This window comes from Astyanax mexicanus, chromosome 2 (assembly GCF_023375975.1).
Source record: "Astyanax mexicanus isolate ESR-SI-001 chromosome 2, AstMex3_surface, whole genome shotgun sequence".
NCBI classification, from domain to species: Eukaryota; Metazoa; Chordata; class Actinopteri; order Characiformes; family Acestrorhamphidae; genus Astyanax; species Astyanax mexicanus.
In genome coordinates, this window is record NC_064409.1 from 24,991,141 (window position 1) to 25,011,014 (window position 19,874).

General features: G+C 40.1%; 2 protein-coding genes across 12 annotated transcripts in view; both read left to right on the top strand.

The window, feature by feature from the left end:
- rps16 (ribosomal protein S16) overlaps window positions 1-19,874 on the top strand; it is a 1,145,183-nt gene that overhangs the window by 22,424 nt on the left and 1,102,885 nt on the right. The window lies entirely within an intron of this gene.
- Window positions 17,374-19,874, top strand: part of ppp1r12a (protein phosphatase 1, regulatory subunit 12A) — a 103,447-nt gene continuing 100,946 nt past the window's right edge. For 3 of the 11 annotated variants that reach the window (XM_022671486.2, XM_049473913.1, XM_022671487.2), the window contains exon 1: window positions 17,378-18,045. In XM_022671486.2, the coding sequence (XP_022527207.1) occupies window positions 17,809-18,045 (237 nt within the window). In that variant the 5' untranslated portion in view covers window positions 17,378-17,808. Of the gene's footprint in view, window positions 18,046-19,874 lie in introns of all 11 variants that reach the window. The other 8 variants (XM_022671485.2, XM_022671488.2, XM_022671484.2 and 5 more) reach the window with 5 other exon arrangements.

Genomic DNA, 19,874 nt, shown 5'->3' on the forward strand with positions numbered 1-19,874 from the left:
GCAGCAGACTCGATTCTGTGCTACATAAGCGAACTCCGGCCGGATCGCGTTTTGGATTATTATTCTTCTTTACAGAGGATCATTAAAGCATTCAGAGAGGTAAAAACTCTCTCAGTATGGTGATGTTGAGCAGTGTAGCCTCTGTTTTAGAGCTTTAAAAGGCAGATAATAAGAGAAAGAGGTTCTCAGTTCAGGAGCAACGCTTCCCCGCAGGTTTAGTAACAGTATAGCTAACTAATCAACTAACTGTGTGAAACAGCAGGAAAACTAGAAGGACAGATTTACTCCAGAACCACAGCGCTAACTAAATGAAGAAGAAACTAAAACTAAATCACTTCATGTAAAAAGGCTTAATGATGTTTTTTCCACTGAAAACTTTTACAAGGACAAATCTTATCGCTGCTTTATGTACTAAAACAACAAGCCAGAAACACCAAACATCTCTCATTTATTTCACTGCATAATAAAGACGGTAAATGGTAAAACGTGCTACAGTGATCAAAGCTGGTTCTGTGGTAACTCTTTTCTGCTGGGTTAGTGTTTTCATGCTGTGACACTCTCAGCTCTTTTCCGTGAGGGCAGTTAGTTCATTAGTTGGATCAGCTGGGTGTAATATGCTGTAAACATATGGACGGAGTTTGCTGGTGTTGCGGCGAAAAGAGTCCCCTGCCAATCTCTGCAGCTGCACTGTTGCATTATCTAAACGCTAGCAATTTTCTAATTACGACTTTTAAACAATCTCATAATTCAGAGGATCCAATGATGTTTAGGAGTAAAATCTACACAGACTAAAATATATACAAAATAATATAAAACTAACAAAAATACAGAGTTCTGAACAGATTTATTTACCACAGAATGTGATCAAGGCCAGTTTTTGAAAAGCCAATTAATTTTCCTCAAAGGGAAAACTGCTCAGACACGGAAGCCATACGAGGACTACAAAATGACGCACAACTTCAGTGTTCTATGCCAGGCGTAGACTAGAGAGGTATAAACCCCCAGTATTAAGCTGTGGAGCAGTGGAACTGTGTTCTCTGGAATGATGGAGCTCCATCCAATACTTGGGGGATGAGTTGGGGAGCTGGAGATGATCATTTATCCAACATCCTTTGATGCTTATTTTACTACCCCTCTTGTCAAATACTGAATGTAATCAAATTCTCACAACAATGGGAGTGCAAAATCCTTCTTGTTCAGTGATTAGCTTTCAGCCTAAAGTCACCTGGGCTCTCTAGATGTTCTGTAGCACTTCAAACGTTGAATTTTGTAACAGGATCCCTTTTTATACCTGCTGAAATATCCAGCTCAAGACCAGTTTCTTAGCTGGTTTATATAAAAACTGGTGTGTGTATTTTTGTGTGTGTGTGTGTGTGTGTGTGTGTGTATGTGTGTGTGTGCGCATGTGTATGCAGGTGCGTGTATGTGAGAAAGAGTAAGGGATGTTATTTGCATTTCTGATTTACAGTGCAAGTGCCTGGGGCAAGTGAGGAGTAACACACACACACACACACACACACACAGGTAGTGTCAGCGGTGAGCAAATCAGGACTTGTCACAGTCTGCTGACAGATTCCACACAGGCGGAGAGCTGTCAGTCATCTTAGGTCACCTGCAACACACATACTGCAATACTATTCAGGAAAAAAATTATCAGTTACCAGGAGGAATAAATGATTATAAATTTAGGCTGATATAGGTAATTTTAAGGAGCTACACATACAGAGGTAGTGTTTAACACGTGTGTAAAGCAAATATAAGGCCAATTTATACTTCTGCGTCATACCTATGTCGTAGCCTACGCATATCCTACGCATAGCTGCGGACCCTACACTGTAGCCTGCATTGTAGCCTGTTGTGCACATCCCCAGAACTGTAACTGTAATGTTGAGCAATGCACAGGAGCAGCTGTCATTGGTCCATTGAGTCACCCACATATTCCCATCTTTGTGGTTTAAACTGCAGAGCGACGCAGAGACATAAAACAGAACTATAAACTGGCCTTAAAGCATGTGTAATGCTGCAGAGTCTCCGCATGGAGTTGTCGAGGTTCCTAATGGAGTCCTTTGATAGTCCATCACATGCAGCTCCAATGTTCTCACACAGTTCCTGAAGATTTGGTTGTGGTAGTGGTGGGGTGTTGATAAAGCAATAACAGCATCCCACACATTTTCTTTTTTTTATATATGTATAATTTTATTTCTAATTGTTCCCATTTTTTACCCAATTTACACGGCCAATTACCCAATCCACTCATTAGAACTCCCTCTATCACTAGTAATGCCCCAACACACCAGGAGGGTGAAGACTAACACATGCTTCCTCCGATACATGCAAAGTCAGCCACCACTTATTTTCGAGCTGCTGCTGATGCAGCATTGCCGAGCAGCCGGCACGCTTGGAGGAAAAGCGCAGCGACTCGATTCTGTGAGACATCGGTGATGTCTCACAGACACCCTGTGCTGCAGACATCACCCTAGGAGTGATGTGGGGAGAGAGCACCATCTACCCACTCGGAGGGAGCAGGGAAAAAAGCTGCATGAGCGGGGGTTCGAACCTGCAACCTCTCGCTCATAGTGGCAGCGCTTATCCCACACATTTTCAATGAGGGATAGGTCTGGAGATGCAGCTATACGTGGTATAGTATCTGTCTTGAGACAACAGCAGTGTGTGGACAAGCATTGTCCTGCAGGAATAGAGCACTGGAGTGTGTGTTCAGAAAATGTGGGAACACTGATTGCAGGATTGCATTAATGTAACATTGGGATTATAATGTTTCTGTTATGAAAACCAAAAGGATCTGGAGTTACACCAAACTACACCCCACACCTTAACACCACGCCTTCTGACATGTGACATCAAACAGCTGATCTTGGCACTGAACTTGGTGTCTCCACACACGGATCTATAGGTCATGTCCAACATTTTGTTATTTTGCCATGTTGTGTTGTTTTGTACCTTATACTGTGTCATGTCATGTTTTTGTAATGCCATCTCACGTCATCTCATGTGTCATGTTATTCTACATTAGGCTATGTTATGTTTAGGGCTGGGGCGGTATTGATTTTTTATAACCGCGGTAAAAAACTAACGCATCACCGCGATATTGCGGTTAACCGCGAGACCCCAAACCCCCCCCCCCACCGCCCCCCCCCAAAAAAAACACCACAAATTTATTGGTAACAAATCTTTATTCTTCAAACCATACAGCCTACATACAACCTCTACATAAACCATAAATACAGCATAACAAGTGAACATATGCTGCCTGTATAATTCGTCATTGTACAGCTAACCTGTCTTTTTCCGAGCAGACTTTTTGAAGGAGGAGCTTGTCCGCCTCCCCCTTCTCCATCCATAGATCTATTTTAGGGCTGGCCCGAATAGCGGTTTTGAGCTCAGGATATTCGGCAGTAATTGGTAGCGAATATTCTAATATTCGTTTAAAAAAAAGACGAATTAATCCACAGCAAAATTTTCCACTGACCCCCGGCCCCGAAAAAAATATATTTCTCACCCCTTTCCTCGGGCCGTTCGGGCTCAAGGCTCAAGAAGTCTGTGATAGGCGTCTGTTTTTTTTTTATTCACACTCTTCTTATTTCTCATTAAATATCTACTAGATACAGATTATATCTGTACAGTATCATTTATTTCACTTCCCTCCTGAATATTTGGAGTGCATTATGTCTCCTTATGTTGTGTAGTTATGTAGTTTTCACCCCAGAATTTCTGCTGCCTCACACCAGGCTTCGGCTGCATCGCAGGGCAGGAGCGCAGCTGCGTTACGGCTATTTCGTTTGAATTGTGCAGTGCAGAGTATTACAGATTTTGTATTTTTGCACTTGGGCTATTAGCTCAATATTAAATATTTCGTTTGTTTATAAATTATTTTATATTCTTAAACCATGTTAAATTATATTCGATTGGAGGAAATTAATTCAGACATCATTTCTTTTTTGTCCCGTTACCGTTCCGCAAAAAAAATCCTTCTTTTAATCCCGCATCAGCCCGCCACATACACAGTTTTGCCGCACCTGCCCCGCGGTCCTAAATAAATTTAATAAATTACATTTAGTGCTTAAAATTAAAAAAAATATTTATTAAAACCGCGCTGAATAGTGCGGTCACGTTTCTTACCACATTACAAAAAAAAAATCGGTGTGTGTGTGCGCGTGTCGGTCCATTCTCCGCTCCTTTTTTGTGCTTAGGGTTTTTTTGTTGCGTGCATGAGAATCACTGCATGATTATTACAATTTTCTTAACTATTTATTAATGTGCTCCCACATCCTCTGGATTGATTAAACTCCTGTTCCCGCCAATAACAATTCAGTTCTGTCTGTGCCGCAAGATATCCTGACGGGACCCGCGTCATATAATATGTTGATTAAAATGTCGTGACGTTAAGAAATCGGCTCGCAAGAGACAACCGACCAAAAAAAAGACATTAGTTCCATTTTAAAATAATAGAAACCTGTCCTTTATGTTTGACAATTTTTGTTTCACTTTACGTGTCCTTACTCATCTGAAGTTTATTTATCTGAACTGAGTTTTATATGGTTATATTTGTAGCGGTTCTGAACTCAGTTCCGCGTGCTGTGAAAGAGACAAGGCGCAGCGCATTTTACCTCAGACTTGGTCAGATAACAACATTTCAGTAAAGATGGTGGTTATAGTTTTATATCATTGCTTTGCTGTTTGAACTACACTTCAACCAACCTTACTATTTTTACCAAGACTGAGGCGCAATGCCGCGCGTTCTCCGCGGTGCTCACGCAGAACAGCCAGCAGCCAGACAATGAATTAATATATTTTACTTTCTCAAAATGTGACCACGGAACACCTTACATGGCTCTATGGTTTACCTTGAGGTGGGTGAATTAGTTTCATGTGTTGGCGAGAGGTGCAGACACCACTTTCCGGCAAATCTTGCAGATGATTCTCTTCTGTTCTGAGTCTTTTTCTTCCTTTTTTCTCAACTTACTGAGCCTGCCCTGTAGCTTCCATTTCCGAGCCAATATTAGTGCTGCTAATCTTCACTCTCTTCAGCAGCCTCAATGGAGACGAAGTGAGCAGGAGACTCCAGAGCTGTTCTGACCTCAATGAGTACCACGCACCGCGTTTTGCTTAACCCATTCGCTGCCGCGCCAGTGCAGCGGCAGCACAGATAAATGACAAAAAAATTTATATTCGATATTATGAATTTTGAGATCGTTTGAAACCAATATCTATCACGATCAAAATATATTTGATATATTGCACAGCCCTATAGTGTAGGACTTACACTTGACATATTAATACTGAATTCACCACAGTTGTGCTTATATGGAGCATTTTACTACCGCTCAAAACGCAGTCAATCAGATTTGACAGCCATAAAAAAATGCGGTAATGACGGTAATGAGCTCATCACCGCGGTGACGTCCCATAACCGCGGTATTGCGGTAATAAAATTATCGTCACAGCCCTAGTTATGTTGCCATGTTACCTCATGTCATGTTTTGTAAATCCATGTCATCTCATATGTCACGTTATATCAGGCTGTATTATGCCATATTATGCTTTGTTATATCATGTCATTTTACATTGTGCTATGCTATATTTTATAGCATGCCATGTCATTTTCAACAATGTTATCTCGTATCATGTTTTGTTAAGCGATGTCACCTCATGTCATGATATTGTGTGCTATGCTATGCTGTGTTATGGCATGTTATGTCATGTTATGCAGTGTTAACTCATCATGTTTTGTAATGCTGTGTCATCTCATATCATGTTATATTGTGCTATGCATGTTATACACTGTTATCTCATATTATGTCATGTTTTTAATGACATGTCATTACATGTTATTTTGTGCTATGCTACGCTATGTTATGCATGTCATGTTATTTCATCTCATGTCATGTTTTTAATGGCATCATCTCATATCATGTTATATTGGGCTATGCTATGCCATATTGTGATTTTACCAACTTGTAAACCAGTGGAATATTATCAAGAGAAAGATGGATGATCACAACCCATCAAACCAAACTGAACTGCTTGATTTTTGCACCAGGAGTGGCATAAAGTTATCCAAAAGCAGTGTGTAGGACTGGTTGAGGAGAACATGCCATGAGAAAACTGTGATTAGAAACCCAGGTTATTCCACCTATATTGATTTCTGAACTTTATGAATATGAACTTGTTTTCTTTGCACTATTTAAGGTCTGAAAGGCTCTAAATGACTATTTTTTGGGGGGAGAAATGTTGTCTGTAGTTTATAGAATAAAAAAACAATGTTCATTTTACTCAAACATAAACCTATAAATAGCAAAATCAGAGAAACGGATTCAGAAACTGAAGTGGTCTCTTTATGTTCTAGAGCTGTATATAATAACCAGTGTTGTTCTCACTGTATTTGAGACAGTGTGTCTCAGTGTTAGAGCTTTCTTCATCGTGTCAGTTCAGCGCAGTGTTGACCAGCCGACGCTGACCCAGATCAGGCCTAAATTTAAGTCTGGTCCCAAAAGCCCTGTGCGCATGCCTCACTCTAAATAAACACATCTGTCTTTTTAACAAAGCTAAAACAATCGCTTATTAGCTTTAGCTTAGCCTGGGTTAGGTCTAGTTGCAGGCCGGGTGGGTTAGCATTAGCGCTGAAGCTAACGGCCTTGTTATGAATGAGATTAGGGATAAGACTAAAAACAGCAAAGTAATTATAGCACTGACAGCAATGTGTGAACGTGAGAGAGTGACCTGAGCCAAAAATAGAGCTATCGGAAAAACACTTACATAACAGCACATTATTTAATTACATTAAAAAGATATATTCAGTACCAGTCAAAGGTTTGGACACACCTACTTTTCCTGAATAGTAAATGAATACTGAAGTCATCCAGACTATAAAGGAACACATAAGGAATCATGTATTAATGTAATAATGTTAAAAAATACACCAAAAATAATCTGTGAAGCATTTAGGTCTCTTATCTGGGGTTCTGTTAACTTGAGGTTTCTGAGGCTGGTGACTTTGATGAACTCATCCTGTACAACAGAGGTCATTCTTGGTATTTCTTTTCTGTGGCAGTCATGACGAGTGCCAGTTTCGTCATAAAGTTTCAGGGTCTTTGCAACTGCATGCATTAAAAATGTTGATTAAAAAATGATAAAAAAATAATTTGGCTGATGTTATATTTAATCAGAACATGTTACATAATGAAAAAACACTGAATTTAAGTTGTATTCAAACTGGTACTGTATACATATATAGTGTAGTGTGTGAAGTGTGAGGATGGTGGATACATATATTATATACAGTATGCTATGTCACACGTGGTTAAACTCACAATGCAGTGCCAGCTCGGTATGAAATGCAGCATGGTCATGTGTGTGTGAGTGCGCGTGGGTGCTGCTGTACTCAGGCGCTGTGGTGAAAAAGTGTGAGCAAGATCTGGCTGTGCTGAGAGCTCTGGTGACGTGGAGGACAGAAACAGGAACAGAGTGAAGAAGAATTTCTCTATTCTCTATTTTTATCTTCAGAATCAGGGGAGAGGACAATCGCCTGCTCCATCTGCAGCTTCAGACTGATCAGAAACAACTTGCAATAAAAAATATATAATAATGACAGTGTTTTTTTACATTTCCCTTTACTTTAATTTGATTACAGACAGTATGAACGAGTGGCGATTGCTCTAAGACTGCAAGGGAAGCTCAGCTTCCCCTTAAATGTAAAAAATAAGTGATTAAATATATACTGTGTGTCACTGATTAAATATGCGCTACAACGCGCTGAACTTAGTTCAGAATCAGCTTCTTATTACTGGTAACACCGCGACTTTCCTCTCACTCATTTTCACAGCTTCACTGCGCTGCTTTAAACAGTGCGGACGCTGAGTGTCCACAGACTTCAATAGCCGAGCAAAGCGCGCGGCGAAACGAGACGAGTCATTGGATAAATGCTGGGCTTTGTCCCGCCCATCGGACGCTCAGCGTCTCTGGGGGTCTATGGAGCAGTGGGCTGGCCTCGGCCGGCCCGGACGCTCAGCTTCTGCATGATGATTGGATGATCTGTCTGAGGCGGAGTCCCTTTTTATTGACAGCGAAATGAGCGAATCAGCGATCTTTTAGTGTACAAATCTGTTCTGAAAGTCTAAGTTGAACCTTAGACTTTCCTAATACTTATAGCTGCATTTTCTTTATTAAAAACGACTAGCGACAAATCCTGCTTCTATTTCTGGTGCTTTTCTGTAGCTGCTTGTGTTTGGAGACTGATTTCTATCACTCTTCTCTATCGCAGTTTCTGTCCAGCGGGCACTCACAGACGGACACACTTCACACTAGCCTCGCGCCAGTGCAAGCTGCACATAATGTCAGACAGTTGTAATGTTGTGGACGGATTTTGGAGAAGCCATTTGATAGACTTCCTTACAAAGAAAAACTTAAGACTTAAACAGCAGGGCAGATCAACTGCTCAGATTAATTTGGTGTAAAAGGTGGGGAAAAGTAACAGGTATTTTCAGCTGTTCTGGTATGATAAAATGAGCTGGCTGACTGGAAGTGCTGTAACAAATAAAATGTACTGATGTCCATGTCTCTTGATAAAACTATCTCAGGACATAAATGAACAGGGGCAAGTAGTAAGTATTGTGTTATCATTAAAAATAATTTAAATTTAAATTTAAAATAAAGGGATTATTCAAGGAAATTAAAACTGTCCAAAAAGGAACTAAATTTACTTGCATTTTTTCCTTTACCAACTTTAAAGATTTTGCGTAATGTTTTTTTTACTGATCATTTTATGTTTATTCATGTCATAACATCTTTTTTTATGTAATTGTTCAATGTAAAGAATGGGTATCTTTTTGTGTAGTGAAAACTTGAAAATAATGCCTTTTGTTTACAAAAAAAAAAAAAAAACATCTCAGGGAGAGTAGAATTTTTGTATAAATAAAACTACATATGTTAAGATGTAGGCCGAAATTGAGCTTCCCCTCCTTGAAAGACCAGCATCCGCCACTGGTATGAACCCTAGATATTTCATATTATATCTGCACAACTATCTGTGTGTCCGAGGGATCAGAGATCACAGGTCTTCAGCTTAGGCTTGCACCTTAATGCAGGCCTTCAATTGGTGGCTTACTGAAACTCTTTTCAATACCCTTTATTTCAGATGAAACAATGAATGAGCAGATGATCCAATACACTTAAAGTGCTCATAGTGGGTTAATGTGGGGTGGAAAAGTGCATCTGTCAGACCATAATAGCACAGCTAGCACTGTGCTAACCGATAATGTTTTGCAGCATAGTCTCTTGCATGCATTCATACTGAAGCAGATTAGCAGAGATGTCAATAATGTTGAGTGCTTTTATTTTTACCTCTTGCATCAGCGCCACTCTTTCCGAGGTTTCTAGGCCGAGGCGGTTGCCATGGTAACCAGTGACCGAAAAAAAAAGGCGAGAGCGGAGAACTGGTCGAGAAATAAAGCTTCACTCTTACTGCTCCTACTGTTAGCGATGTTTTCGTTGTTAGCATCTTCCTCCACCATGGGTTAAAAAAAAAAAACCTGACCCTATGACCCTCAATTCCAGTCAGAGCAGAGATATGGTTCCTGTTAAGCTGCTTCAGAGGCCTCCCGCTTCACCAGTTCCTCGCCTTTCATGTCTGGTTGGTTCTCGATCTGAGCTATTATTAAATCCTGACTAAAACAAGGTCACTCCATCCTTCCCTCTGTTCACTGCTGCCTCTGTTCCAGCAAAAGACCGTCCTGTTCCAGTCTTAAACGTCCTCCATACTGGTAAAGCTCAGGTGTTGCTGGTTCTTGACTTTAAACTGGGGTTGCATAATGCTAGGGGTTCCCAAACTGTGATACTGTGGTATCACTGGTGGTAAATGAAGCATCCCAAGGTGGTACACCAGATGACCTATAAAGATTTGGTGCATTTGCAAATTTTTGTAGATTTTAAAGCCTTATTAATGTATAACCAACCATTTTGGTCTGGGAAAACTGAGCGAGTATACCAAATGAATAGGCTGACTCCGGCTCTGGTTTCTACTGCACAGACAATATGACAGACAATTTTAGCTTCATTTTAATTGAACAGAGGGGAATGGAACCATAGTGTCCATTTTTATATTGTCTATTTTACACCTAGTGCTAAATTAAAGCGTTGTATTCTCTGTTCAGCCTGAGTGCTGCACAGTCGAGTTCAATGCTGCTGATTGAGGATGGTTGTCCTATTTGTAGCTCAGGATGAGACTCAGCTGTTGTCTGAGTGAGGATAAGCAGTGCTGGACGTTACTCACTCTTTCCTTCTGTGCCCTCCTGCCCCCCTGGCCTCCTACTCTATTCTTGGAAAAGTTCAGCCAGCAAAATGTCAAGAGCTAGCATTGGGGCTTATATTGTATATAATGCTCTAGAATGTTCATATGATCTACACAGCCATCAGTGTTGTGCCAGTTCACAGCTTTTCTGAACTTCAACTTTTCTGAAGTTCATATATGCTCAAAGTGAACAGTTCACATTCAAAGTTCACAATTTTAATTCTGAACTAGTTTAAAGTTCATTTTTTTTTTCATGAGATATTTTAATAAATACTTTTTTTCACACTACAAGCTAGAAATCACTATACATTCTTTGAAACTGCTCATTGTAGACATTTGCTCATGACACTGCAATTGTGGGTTTCTTACCAGGTGATGAAAATGTTCGTAAGGAGAATCGGTGTCTGTCTCCGTGCCATCACTTCCACTAGCCATTTTTTTTTTATTGCAGCGCTTTCTCTCACTCCCGTCATTGGTCTCTCTCTCTCCCTGTCTCTCTCTCTCTCTCTCTCAGAAATTCTGTAGAGCTTGTGTTCTGTACAGTAAAGTTGTGGGTGGTATTAGTGAATATAGTAACTGTATTGTAGAGCTTGTATTCTGTAGAGTAAAGTTGTGAGTGGTATTTGTTAATATAATAACTCATGTTGTTCAATTAATTATTGTTGAATGGCGGTTCTTAATGCAGGGCATCTAAGGGATTGGAGATCACATGTCTTTAGCTTTCCTCCTAATGTTTTGAATGATTTACTGATATTATGAGCTGTACAGGGAGAAATATGGAAATCCCTGACAATCTTTCTTTGAGGAAAATTTTGTCAGAACTTGCAAAATAAGAGCAATTGTAAAAATAGTAATAGGGCAAGTAAGGGTAAATCACAGAGTGGAGATGTTTAACGTGTTCTGTACTCTGAGTTTGTGAGAGCTGAGACAGTCTTCACTCATTTTATCCAGGTTTGGACTCTTCCAAAAACTGCTGGATTATTCCCTTGTTACCACAGCAACCACTGCTGCACTGTGTCTAACAGCAGTCTCTATCTCTCTGTCTCTCTCCTACAGTAAATGTTTGGTCGTATCACTTTGCGGACTGTATTTACATATAACCCTGTAGGTCTTTGAGAAGCTCCCGATGTTTATCCGTTGGAGGAAGATCTAATAAAAGCTCTGATTTTGATGGAGACCACAGTTTGATGTTGTTGATAAGATCAAAGCAGCACGGCTGTCCAATAAATGAAATTAGGCTGCACACTAAAGCTAACGTTAGCCTAGATGTCTCCACAAGTAGTGAGTTCATACAAACCCTTGTGTATAAATAATACAGGAATGATGTAATAGAAGTACAAAGATATGCTGCTCTGAGGGTAGCAAGTGACCTTGAGATGCATCTGTTAATAGCTGTAGTAATTAACTGGTTAGTTCTTTAGGATGAACTGCACCTGAACAGCCATTTAGCTCAATCATAAGGAGTACATTTGATAGTCGGGTCAGATTAAGTCCAGATCGAGGTTGGAGTACGTTCTTACCACAAACAAAACAAGGATTCTCCTGATCTGGTGCTCATGTATTTCCATAAGCTCAAGTCAGCTCTGACTGTAGATTTACTGAGACCATGAGATCCAAGTCAGCAGAACCAATAGGGATCAACCCAGAGAGGACATGTCAGAAATGGATTTGGACGCAGATGAGTAAGTAGTTTGCGGTGGAACAGGAGGTCGCATAATGAGAAAAATTAATCATAGCTCAGGAGCTTCCTGTAAACAGCGACTCCACATTGACTGACAAATACACTGGTAAAGACGATTGAGGACCATCTGAGCAAACCCAGACGCCCGGGCCTGCTGTCATAGTGACACTGGCGCCCGAGACCCACTCTCCATCCAGCACGGCGTGAGAGGCCAGACTCAGCAGCTATCGCTCTGACAAGCAAAGCCAGGCTTTGATCTCACTCTCACAGTAAAACCGATAAACCAACACTGTCACTAAAACATAAGCTTTACCTTTCACCCTGCCTGGGACCAACAAAGACTGGCCATTTTATTGGAAATCCTTGTGATACCCACCTTGCTTCCACTCACTGTATTGCCATTTTATTAGAAATGTAAATAAAATAAGAATTCAATAATATTACACTACAGGAAGCGTAGGGGGCATGCTATAATCTTTATATGACCAACACATTTAGGGGGTGCTCTATAATGCACTGTGATGTTCATATGATCCACACACTCATTTTGACAGATTGGAATTCACTACAGGAAGCGTAGGGGGACTCTATAAAAATCATATGATCAACACAGCCATTCTGACGGTTTGTAATACACTACAATACATGTAGGGGTGCACTATAATGCTCTATAATATTTATAAGACCAACACACCCATTCTGACAGACTGTAAATTACTACAGGAAGTGTAGGGGGCGCCAAAAACTAAATTCACTAAAGGAACCGGGTGGGGTGCTCTGTAATGCTCTATAATGTTTATATGACACTCTCATTTTGACAGACTGCAGTTTACTACAGAAAGTGTAGGGGGCACCCTATAATATTCATATGACCCACACACTCATTCTGACAGACTGTAATACACAACGGCAAATGTAGGGAGCACTCAGTAATGCTCTATAATGTTCCCATGACCCACACTCTGATTCTTTTTGAGTGCAGAATTAACGAGTGATGGAGACACAGGGGTTTAACTCTGACAGGCTTGGGTGAAGGGTCAGATAGATCTGTGTTAACCCCCCCCCCCCCCCCCCTCCCACACACTCACAGCTGTTACAGGAATCCCACATTCCCCCAGACTGGTCTGTACCACAGTAAAGAAGGGTTTGAGAGTGTGCGTTCTTAATATATGGCTCAATTTTTTTTGTTTTCGGGTGCTTATAATTATTTATGTATTTATTTTTTATTAGATTAAGATTTTTTTTCTTTGGCATTGTGCTCGAAAAATCAAGAAAGCTTGTATGTAGGTCAGGAATTTGATAGGGCCCCCAAACAGAGTGGTTGGGATCATGCTGGTCTCATCTTACTATACAAGGGTCACTTGGTTATATCTGACTACGCCCAACAGAAAGTTATCTATTTTTGCTGGAATATGTAACTTTAAAACATTCATGCAGGGTTTTGATAGGCTTGCAATGTTCGATAGCTCCTAAAACTTCACAGGTCTACTGGTCCAATGCTGCATTTTTATGTATGCCAACATGTCTCATCAGCTCTATAGTGCTACCTTTATACTGATTGTAGATTTCGCATATTGCAAAGATCACTTGGGCCATTTTTTGACATGTTCGTTGCTGCAGAACCACAAGTCCAGAGGGTGGGCTGGATCTGATTCAACTCAGATCGGACCCTTGTCCTAACCCTAATTTTACCCCTTGGACTTTTGTTGGATAAGATCCAGTACCACCCCATGTATTTGTTGTTCTGCAGCAAGAGGTATTGGCATTTGTGGTTCTTATATCACACAACCACAAAAGTTGATTTGGCCCGACTATGGTTTGAATTTAGGTTTGATTCTGGTGCAAATCATCTGCTCACATCTAGGCTACATGTGCCAACACCCCGGTGGCCGAGACTAACATGGCAACCGTATCAAGAAGCTTTTGCCAACTCTTTAGCTGCGAAATGATATTCTGCCTAATTCTGCATGGCCAGTACCACGTCTCAACCAATGCGAAGAAACATCCGTCAAGCTCTGAATAATGCTATCTGGGTTGACACCTCAGGAATATTGGAACCTCACAAAAATAGTTTTTACAATAGTTTTTGATTTCATGATGAATCATGTATGGAGGCCTTGCTGTGAGTACTTTAATCCTGCCTTTGCCTTCTGTGGAGCGACATACTTTCCAGACTGCTGGTGTGATGATATAAAGGAGCATCACATACGAAAGTAGGTCACCCCTAGTACCGATGCAAGGGGCAGTAACAGCTCAGCAATATGTGCAGAACATCCTGCGGCCACATGTGTTTGATATCATGTCAGAACTTCCAATTTGCATTTTTCAGCAGGATAATGCTCACCCACATACAACAAGGATTTCCCAGGAATGTCTCCACCAGATTTCAGCACTTCCTTATCCTGCCCAGTCTTTAGATTGATCAAACCTGGAGTGTAGAGCATGATCTACCGGTCCAGCTGCAACATCTGTAACATGGGTAAATGTGCTGTAGGATGCCATACTGAACCTGTACACTGTTGCATGCCTCCATGCTCAACTGTATCTCATCTTGTATCCAAGCTAGAGGTTCAACAGGGTACTAGAGCCTCCTTTCAATTACAGTACAGTTTTAATTAACTTATCATTTTACTCTAATATATATGTATAACTATTACAGAGTGTAAAATAACAAAACACATTTAAGCTTTTGAACCACTAAGATTTTCCACACTTCATACTGATACACCCCCCCCCCACACACACACAGAAACCATAAGCTTAGCCAAGTGCTGATTCATGTGCTGAGTTTGCTGAAACCCATTACTGTAAGTTTACTCTCTCTGGGTGAGCTGGAGGCCGATCCAGACTGATGGATGGACTTCAAGGAAAGTTCAGAAGAAATAAAATCCTCCATCTAAAAAAGGAGAAGATAATAGAGTTTGAAATTAGATAGAACATCCAGACAGACTGAAATATAACTGTTTTTCTACCACTCACCTTTAGAGCCTATCTAGAACCTTGTTGGTGGTTAATCTGATAGTCTTTAGTTCTACCAGATAAGTCCTGACAAATGGCAGAGCTGTTTAAGATGAATCTGCCCAGATACTAGGGGTTAGACAAAAATGTATAGCTTCATTTTGTTTGCAATACATTGATACGTGGTGTCAAATATGGATATTTGTATGGAAACATAGCTGCTCTGAACTCTGTAAGACGCGCCCCTAACTATACTTACTAAAGTTACTGCCTCATTATTACTTCATTACATGGTGATGATGCTAATAAAATGGCAAATCTGCAGTGAAGAAACTCTGTAAAACCGACACAAAAAAATCCATAATTCTTGGTATTTTCTCTTGTAGGAGTATTTTAACCTTATCAGTAACACAGATGCTGTGAAATTTCGTAGAAAATTGACTTAAAATATCTCACAAGTATCACAGAATAACAGTATGGTGATATTATTTTTGTGGGCAGCACATTGTTATAATATCTTATCGTGAGATTCCCTGTGATTCCCACACCTGGCAGATACCACTGAGAGATCCTGATAGGACTATTTTCAATTAATTTAACCCTATAGTTTCAAGCAGAACTGAACACTGTAGAAAACTAGTACTCTACTACTGATAGTAATTTATTACTACTAGTGTACACGCCAGTTTCTAACACACAGAAATGAAAATACCCTGACATGCAAAAAGTCATTGGACAGCAGTGTACAAACTGACATTTAATGCAGGAGACCATGCCCATACATCCTGCAGGTCAGTGCAGTGTTCTTTAGCTTCAGTGGGACAGGGCAAAATTCAAAAACACAATACTAGTTCTTATTTCATAACCTTTGGCATTTCTAGACCAACAGAGTGTAGTGTGGACATAAAACCTGAGCCAAAATCTGGCGCCAACACCAGCACCATGCTACCAATCCAAAATACACACTTCACCTGGACCATGCAGCCGGACCACCCACCTGTGGATCAGAGCAACAGATTTAAAACAGTTCCCAGAAGATCCTACTTAAAAATACCCCAGACATAACTAGTATTCTAGTATTTATATATGTTTATATATATGTTATATATTTATATATGTTTAGAAATAAATATAAAATAAATTTTACATCAATACATTTTTTTCAAAACGGTTTTCCCTTCTTCCTTCTTTTTTATTTTATTTTCTCTCCAATTTGAAAGTCAAATTACCACTCATTAGGACTCTCCCTATCATTAGTAATGCCCCCAACATTAGAAGTTTAGGGAAGAGCGCATGCCTCCTCTGATATCACCTATTGTACCCACCCATTGGGGGCATGACCTACTGTACTCTCTCAGATTCCGGCTGCTGACCCGGGTGAAATCAAAATAATCAAATTAAGTCTGTTGAACAAAAATTCTTTAAAAAAATGACATTATACATTTTAGGATTGTCCATTTGTGTCAAGCTCTTGTCTTGCCAAAAGAATCACAGCATTGACCCAAGCAATAGTGATAAGACCAAGATTTGTTTTTTTTTATATGTTTTTAACATTCCAAATTATATATAGTCAGGTGAGAAGTTGACATGTGTTTCCTTTTTATTTTCTTCAACACACTACTCTGTCATAAATTCAAGAACAAATATACAAGTAACACCACAAAAACATAGCCAGGGGAGATAAAAAGACATCGCAAAATAAAAACAACAAAAATTACAAATCACACAAAGATTCCAAAAATAGGGCACAGGTTTTAAGTTTAAAGAGTTTTCTAATTACAAAAGAAAGACAAAGAAATTAAATTAAATTCCACATTAAAAAAACACAGAATAGGAGTCTAAACTTTCATACATTACACCCATATGCCAAGAAAATAATTAGATTAGAAGTTGATTAAAATCCTATAAATATTTAGCCACAGTCTTCATCATGTGTGGTCACAGAACCAAAATATTAATTTAAAGAAAGGTGATTCCAGTTGTAAATCACAAAGTGTACAGTTAATATTTATATACTTAAATCTTGATTTAACAAGGTAAATGTGGTGAATAAGCTTTTAGGAAGCCTCTTTGACTTTGTTTAATAATTGTCCTGTTTTTCCTGATAGTGTCAAGTGAAGCAGGCGGTGACGTCACGCTGCAGCTCCGCGTGTGGGAGAAAAGAGAGAAGGGAGACGGATGGGGCGGGGCGGGTCTTGTGACGTAAGCGCGATCTCGGCCGCCTCCGAGCTTAGCTATCTGGAGCCAAATATCGCGAGATGTGGCTCTTTGCTCCACCCTCGCCCTCAACACCCCCCCCTCCTCTCCCACGCCCCGCTGCGCTGTGGGATCGTGGCTGAGAGAGAGAGAGAGAGAGAGAGAGAGAGAGAGAGAGAGAGAGAGAGAGAGAGAGAGAGAGAGAGAGAGAGAGAGAGAGAGAGAGATTCTGTGTATGTATAAGAGAGAGACAGACACATACAGTGAGAAATATTGGAGAAATAAATATTGGGGAAATACACTGAGAAATGAGAGAGAGATACAGTGAGAAAAAATAGAGACTTACTGAGTAAGAGACTTTAAGCGAGAGTCTAAGTGAGTGAGTGAGTGTGTGAGAAAGAGAGAGACACACACACAGACAGATTTACTGAGAGAGAGAGAGAGAGAGAGAGAGAGACACACATACACACAGACTTACTGAGAGAGCGAGAGACACACACAGACAGACTGAGAGAGAGAGAGAGAGAGAGAGAGAGAGAGAGAGAGAGAGAGAGTCTCTCACACACACACACACACACGCACGGTTAACCCGCGGGCTGAGGACTGGAGGATTGAGACTCACACGGAGGGAGAGCGCACCGGCTCCGGGGGGGGTTAGTGCTGTGTTGTGATGAAGATGGCCGACGCTAAGCAGAAGCGGAATGAGCAGCTGAAGCGCTGGCTAGGCTCGGAAACCGACCTGGAGCCGCCGGTTCTGAAGAAGAAGAAGACTAAGGTGAAGTTCGACGACGGCGCGGTGTTCCTGGCGGCCTGCTCCAGCGGGGACACCGAGGAGGTGCTGCGGCTGCTCGACCGCGGCGCGGACATCAACTACGCCAATGTGGACGGCCTGACCGCCCTGCACCAGGTCCCAGCCTCCTTCCTCCTCTCTACTGCGGGTTTTCTGTTTTCTATAGCTTTAACATTAGCGCCAGAGGCCTTCTGAATGCTTTTTACACACCCCAGAATCTGCCGGAGCACTTTTTAATTCGGATTTCTGCTCTAAAACCCGGTGTTTTTACACTACGTTAAGGCCAGAGCAAACTAACGTAACGCTAACCTAGCTAACGTTAACGAGCTAAAACTGAAGCTTGCGACAATTTAGTTGAACTAACGTTAGCTAGATCAGTTATTTTATCTGATTAATATATACCTAAGTAGAATTAAATCTGACTCATTGAGTTAAATAATCATAATAGTCAGCCTTAGCAAGGTCCACTACATAAGAGCTAGCTTTACTAGCTAGCTTAGGTGAGTCAACCAACTTGCCAAAAAATACTTGCTGTTGTAGTTTGCTCTTGTCTCAACGTTGAAGCTTGGACAGTTAACATTGACCTTATAAACTATCATTGTACATTTATTAGCAAATTCTTCTGAGAAAAAAAAACCCAAAACAAATAAACTTAAAAACCAGAGTTTATCCAGATGTGAGATCGCTTTAAATAATCATATCTGCAGCCACAACACTTCCATAATGTCTAAGTACAACTTTTATCAGCTCCTTTCCCTTTTCTAAATATTTTTTTACGTTAACACCAACCTTAAACTCATTCTGAATGCTTTTGTACAGACCCCAAAATCCGATGAAATACTTTCTAATACCTGTGCTTTTACACTACGTTAAGACCAGAGCTAACTAACCTAGCTAGCGTTAGCTAAAACTCAAGCTTGCCTTGAAGCTTTTGACAATTTACCTAGCGTTAGTTATCTAGTTAACTTTGCATTATATTAGTTATCTATATAACTATGTATCAGTTATTTGTTTTATAAACCAGTTACACCAGAAATATTCTGAATCTGAATCCTAGTTCTCGATTGTCAAAATTGTCTTACTTGATTAGCTAAAGCACATCACAGTTAACATTGCTTTGGTCTCAGCCTTGAGTTAACTCGTAGCTCACATTTATCAGCTAACTTACTTTCTCTGATAAACCAAATAAACCAGAGTCAGTCGAGATGCTCGGCTTTGGATTATAAACTTATTCATAAGTCTAACAAAATAAGACTTTCAGAATGCCTAAAAATCGTATTTAGCAGGTTAGTTAAATTAAACCTTGAATGTATTGTTTTTTCTGATCAACCAGATAAACAAAATAAACCACTGTCAACCCAGATGTGTGAATGATGTGTGATTATAATACTCATTAGCCAGATCCAAAACACACTCCAAATGCCTAAAATCATTGTTTAAACATTGAACCTTATCTAGCTAATAAACTTCCAACTAATATTTGTCAGAGCTCTTTTCTCTGTTACACCAACTAATCACCAATAATACAGAATTACCAACAATATTAGAATTGTGGACTCCTCTTAGATGGCTTTAAACTCCTGAAATGTCTAAACATTCTTTGACAGGGTGTTTACATTGAAGATTATAATCGGTGATATTTATCACCCCATTAATAGAAATAATCAAATTAGTGCAAATGTATATGATCAGTTATCACAATAAGCCCCAAAACAGTTTCATGAAACCTAAACATTCTTATGTTTGCAGTTTGCTCTGTCCTCCACATAAAACCTTGTAGGTTAGTTAGATAAAAGTTTGTAGGTTAGTTAATTTATACTTTATATATCAGCTCCTCTCTCTAATAAAGCAAATGAGTTAATCCAGAGTTTATAATATTCACATTCACATCCAGAAAACTGCAGCATTGCCTAAAATCCTTGTTTTTGCAGTGTGCCCTGGCCTTA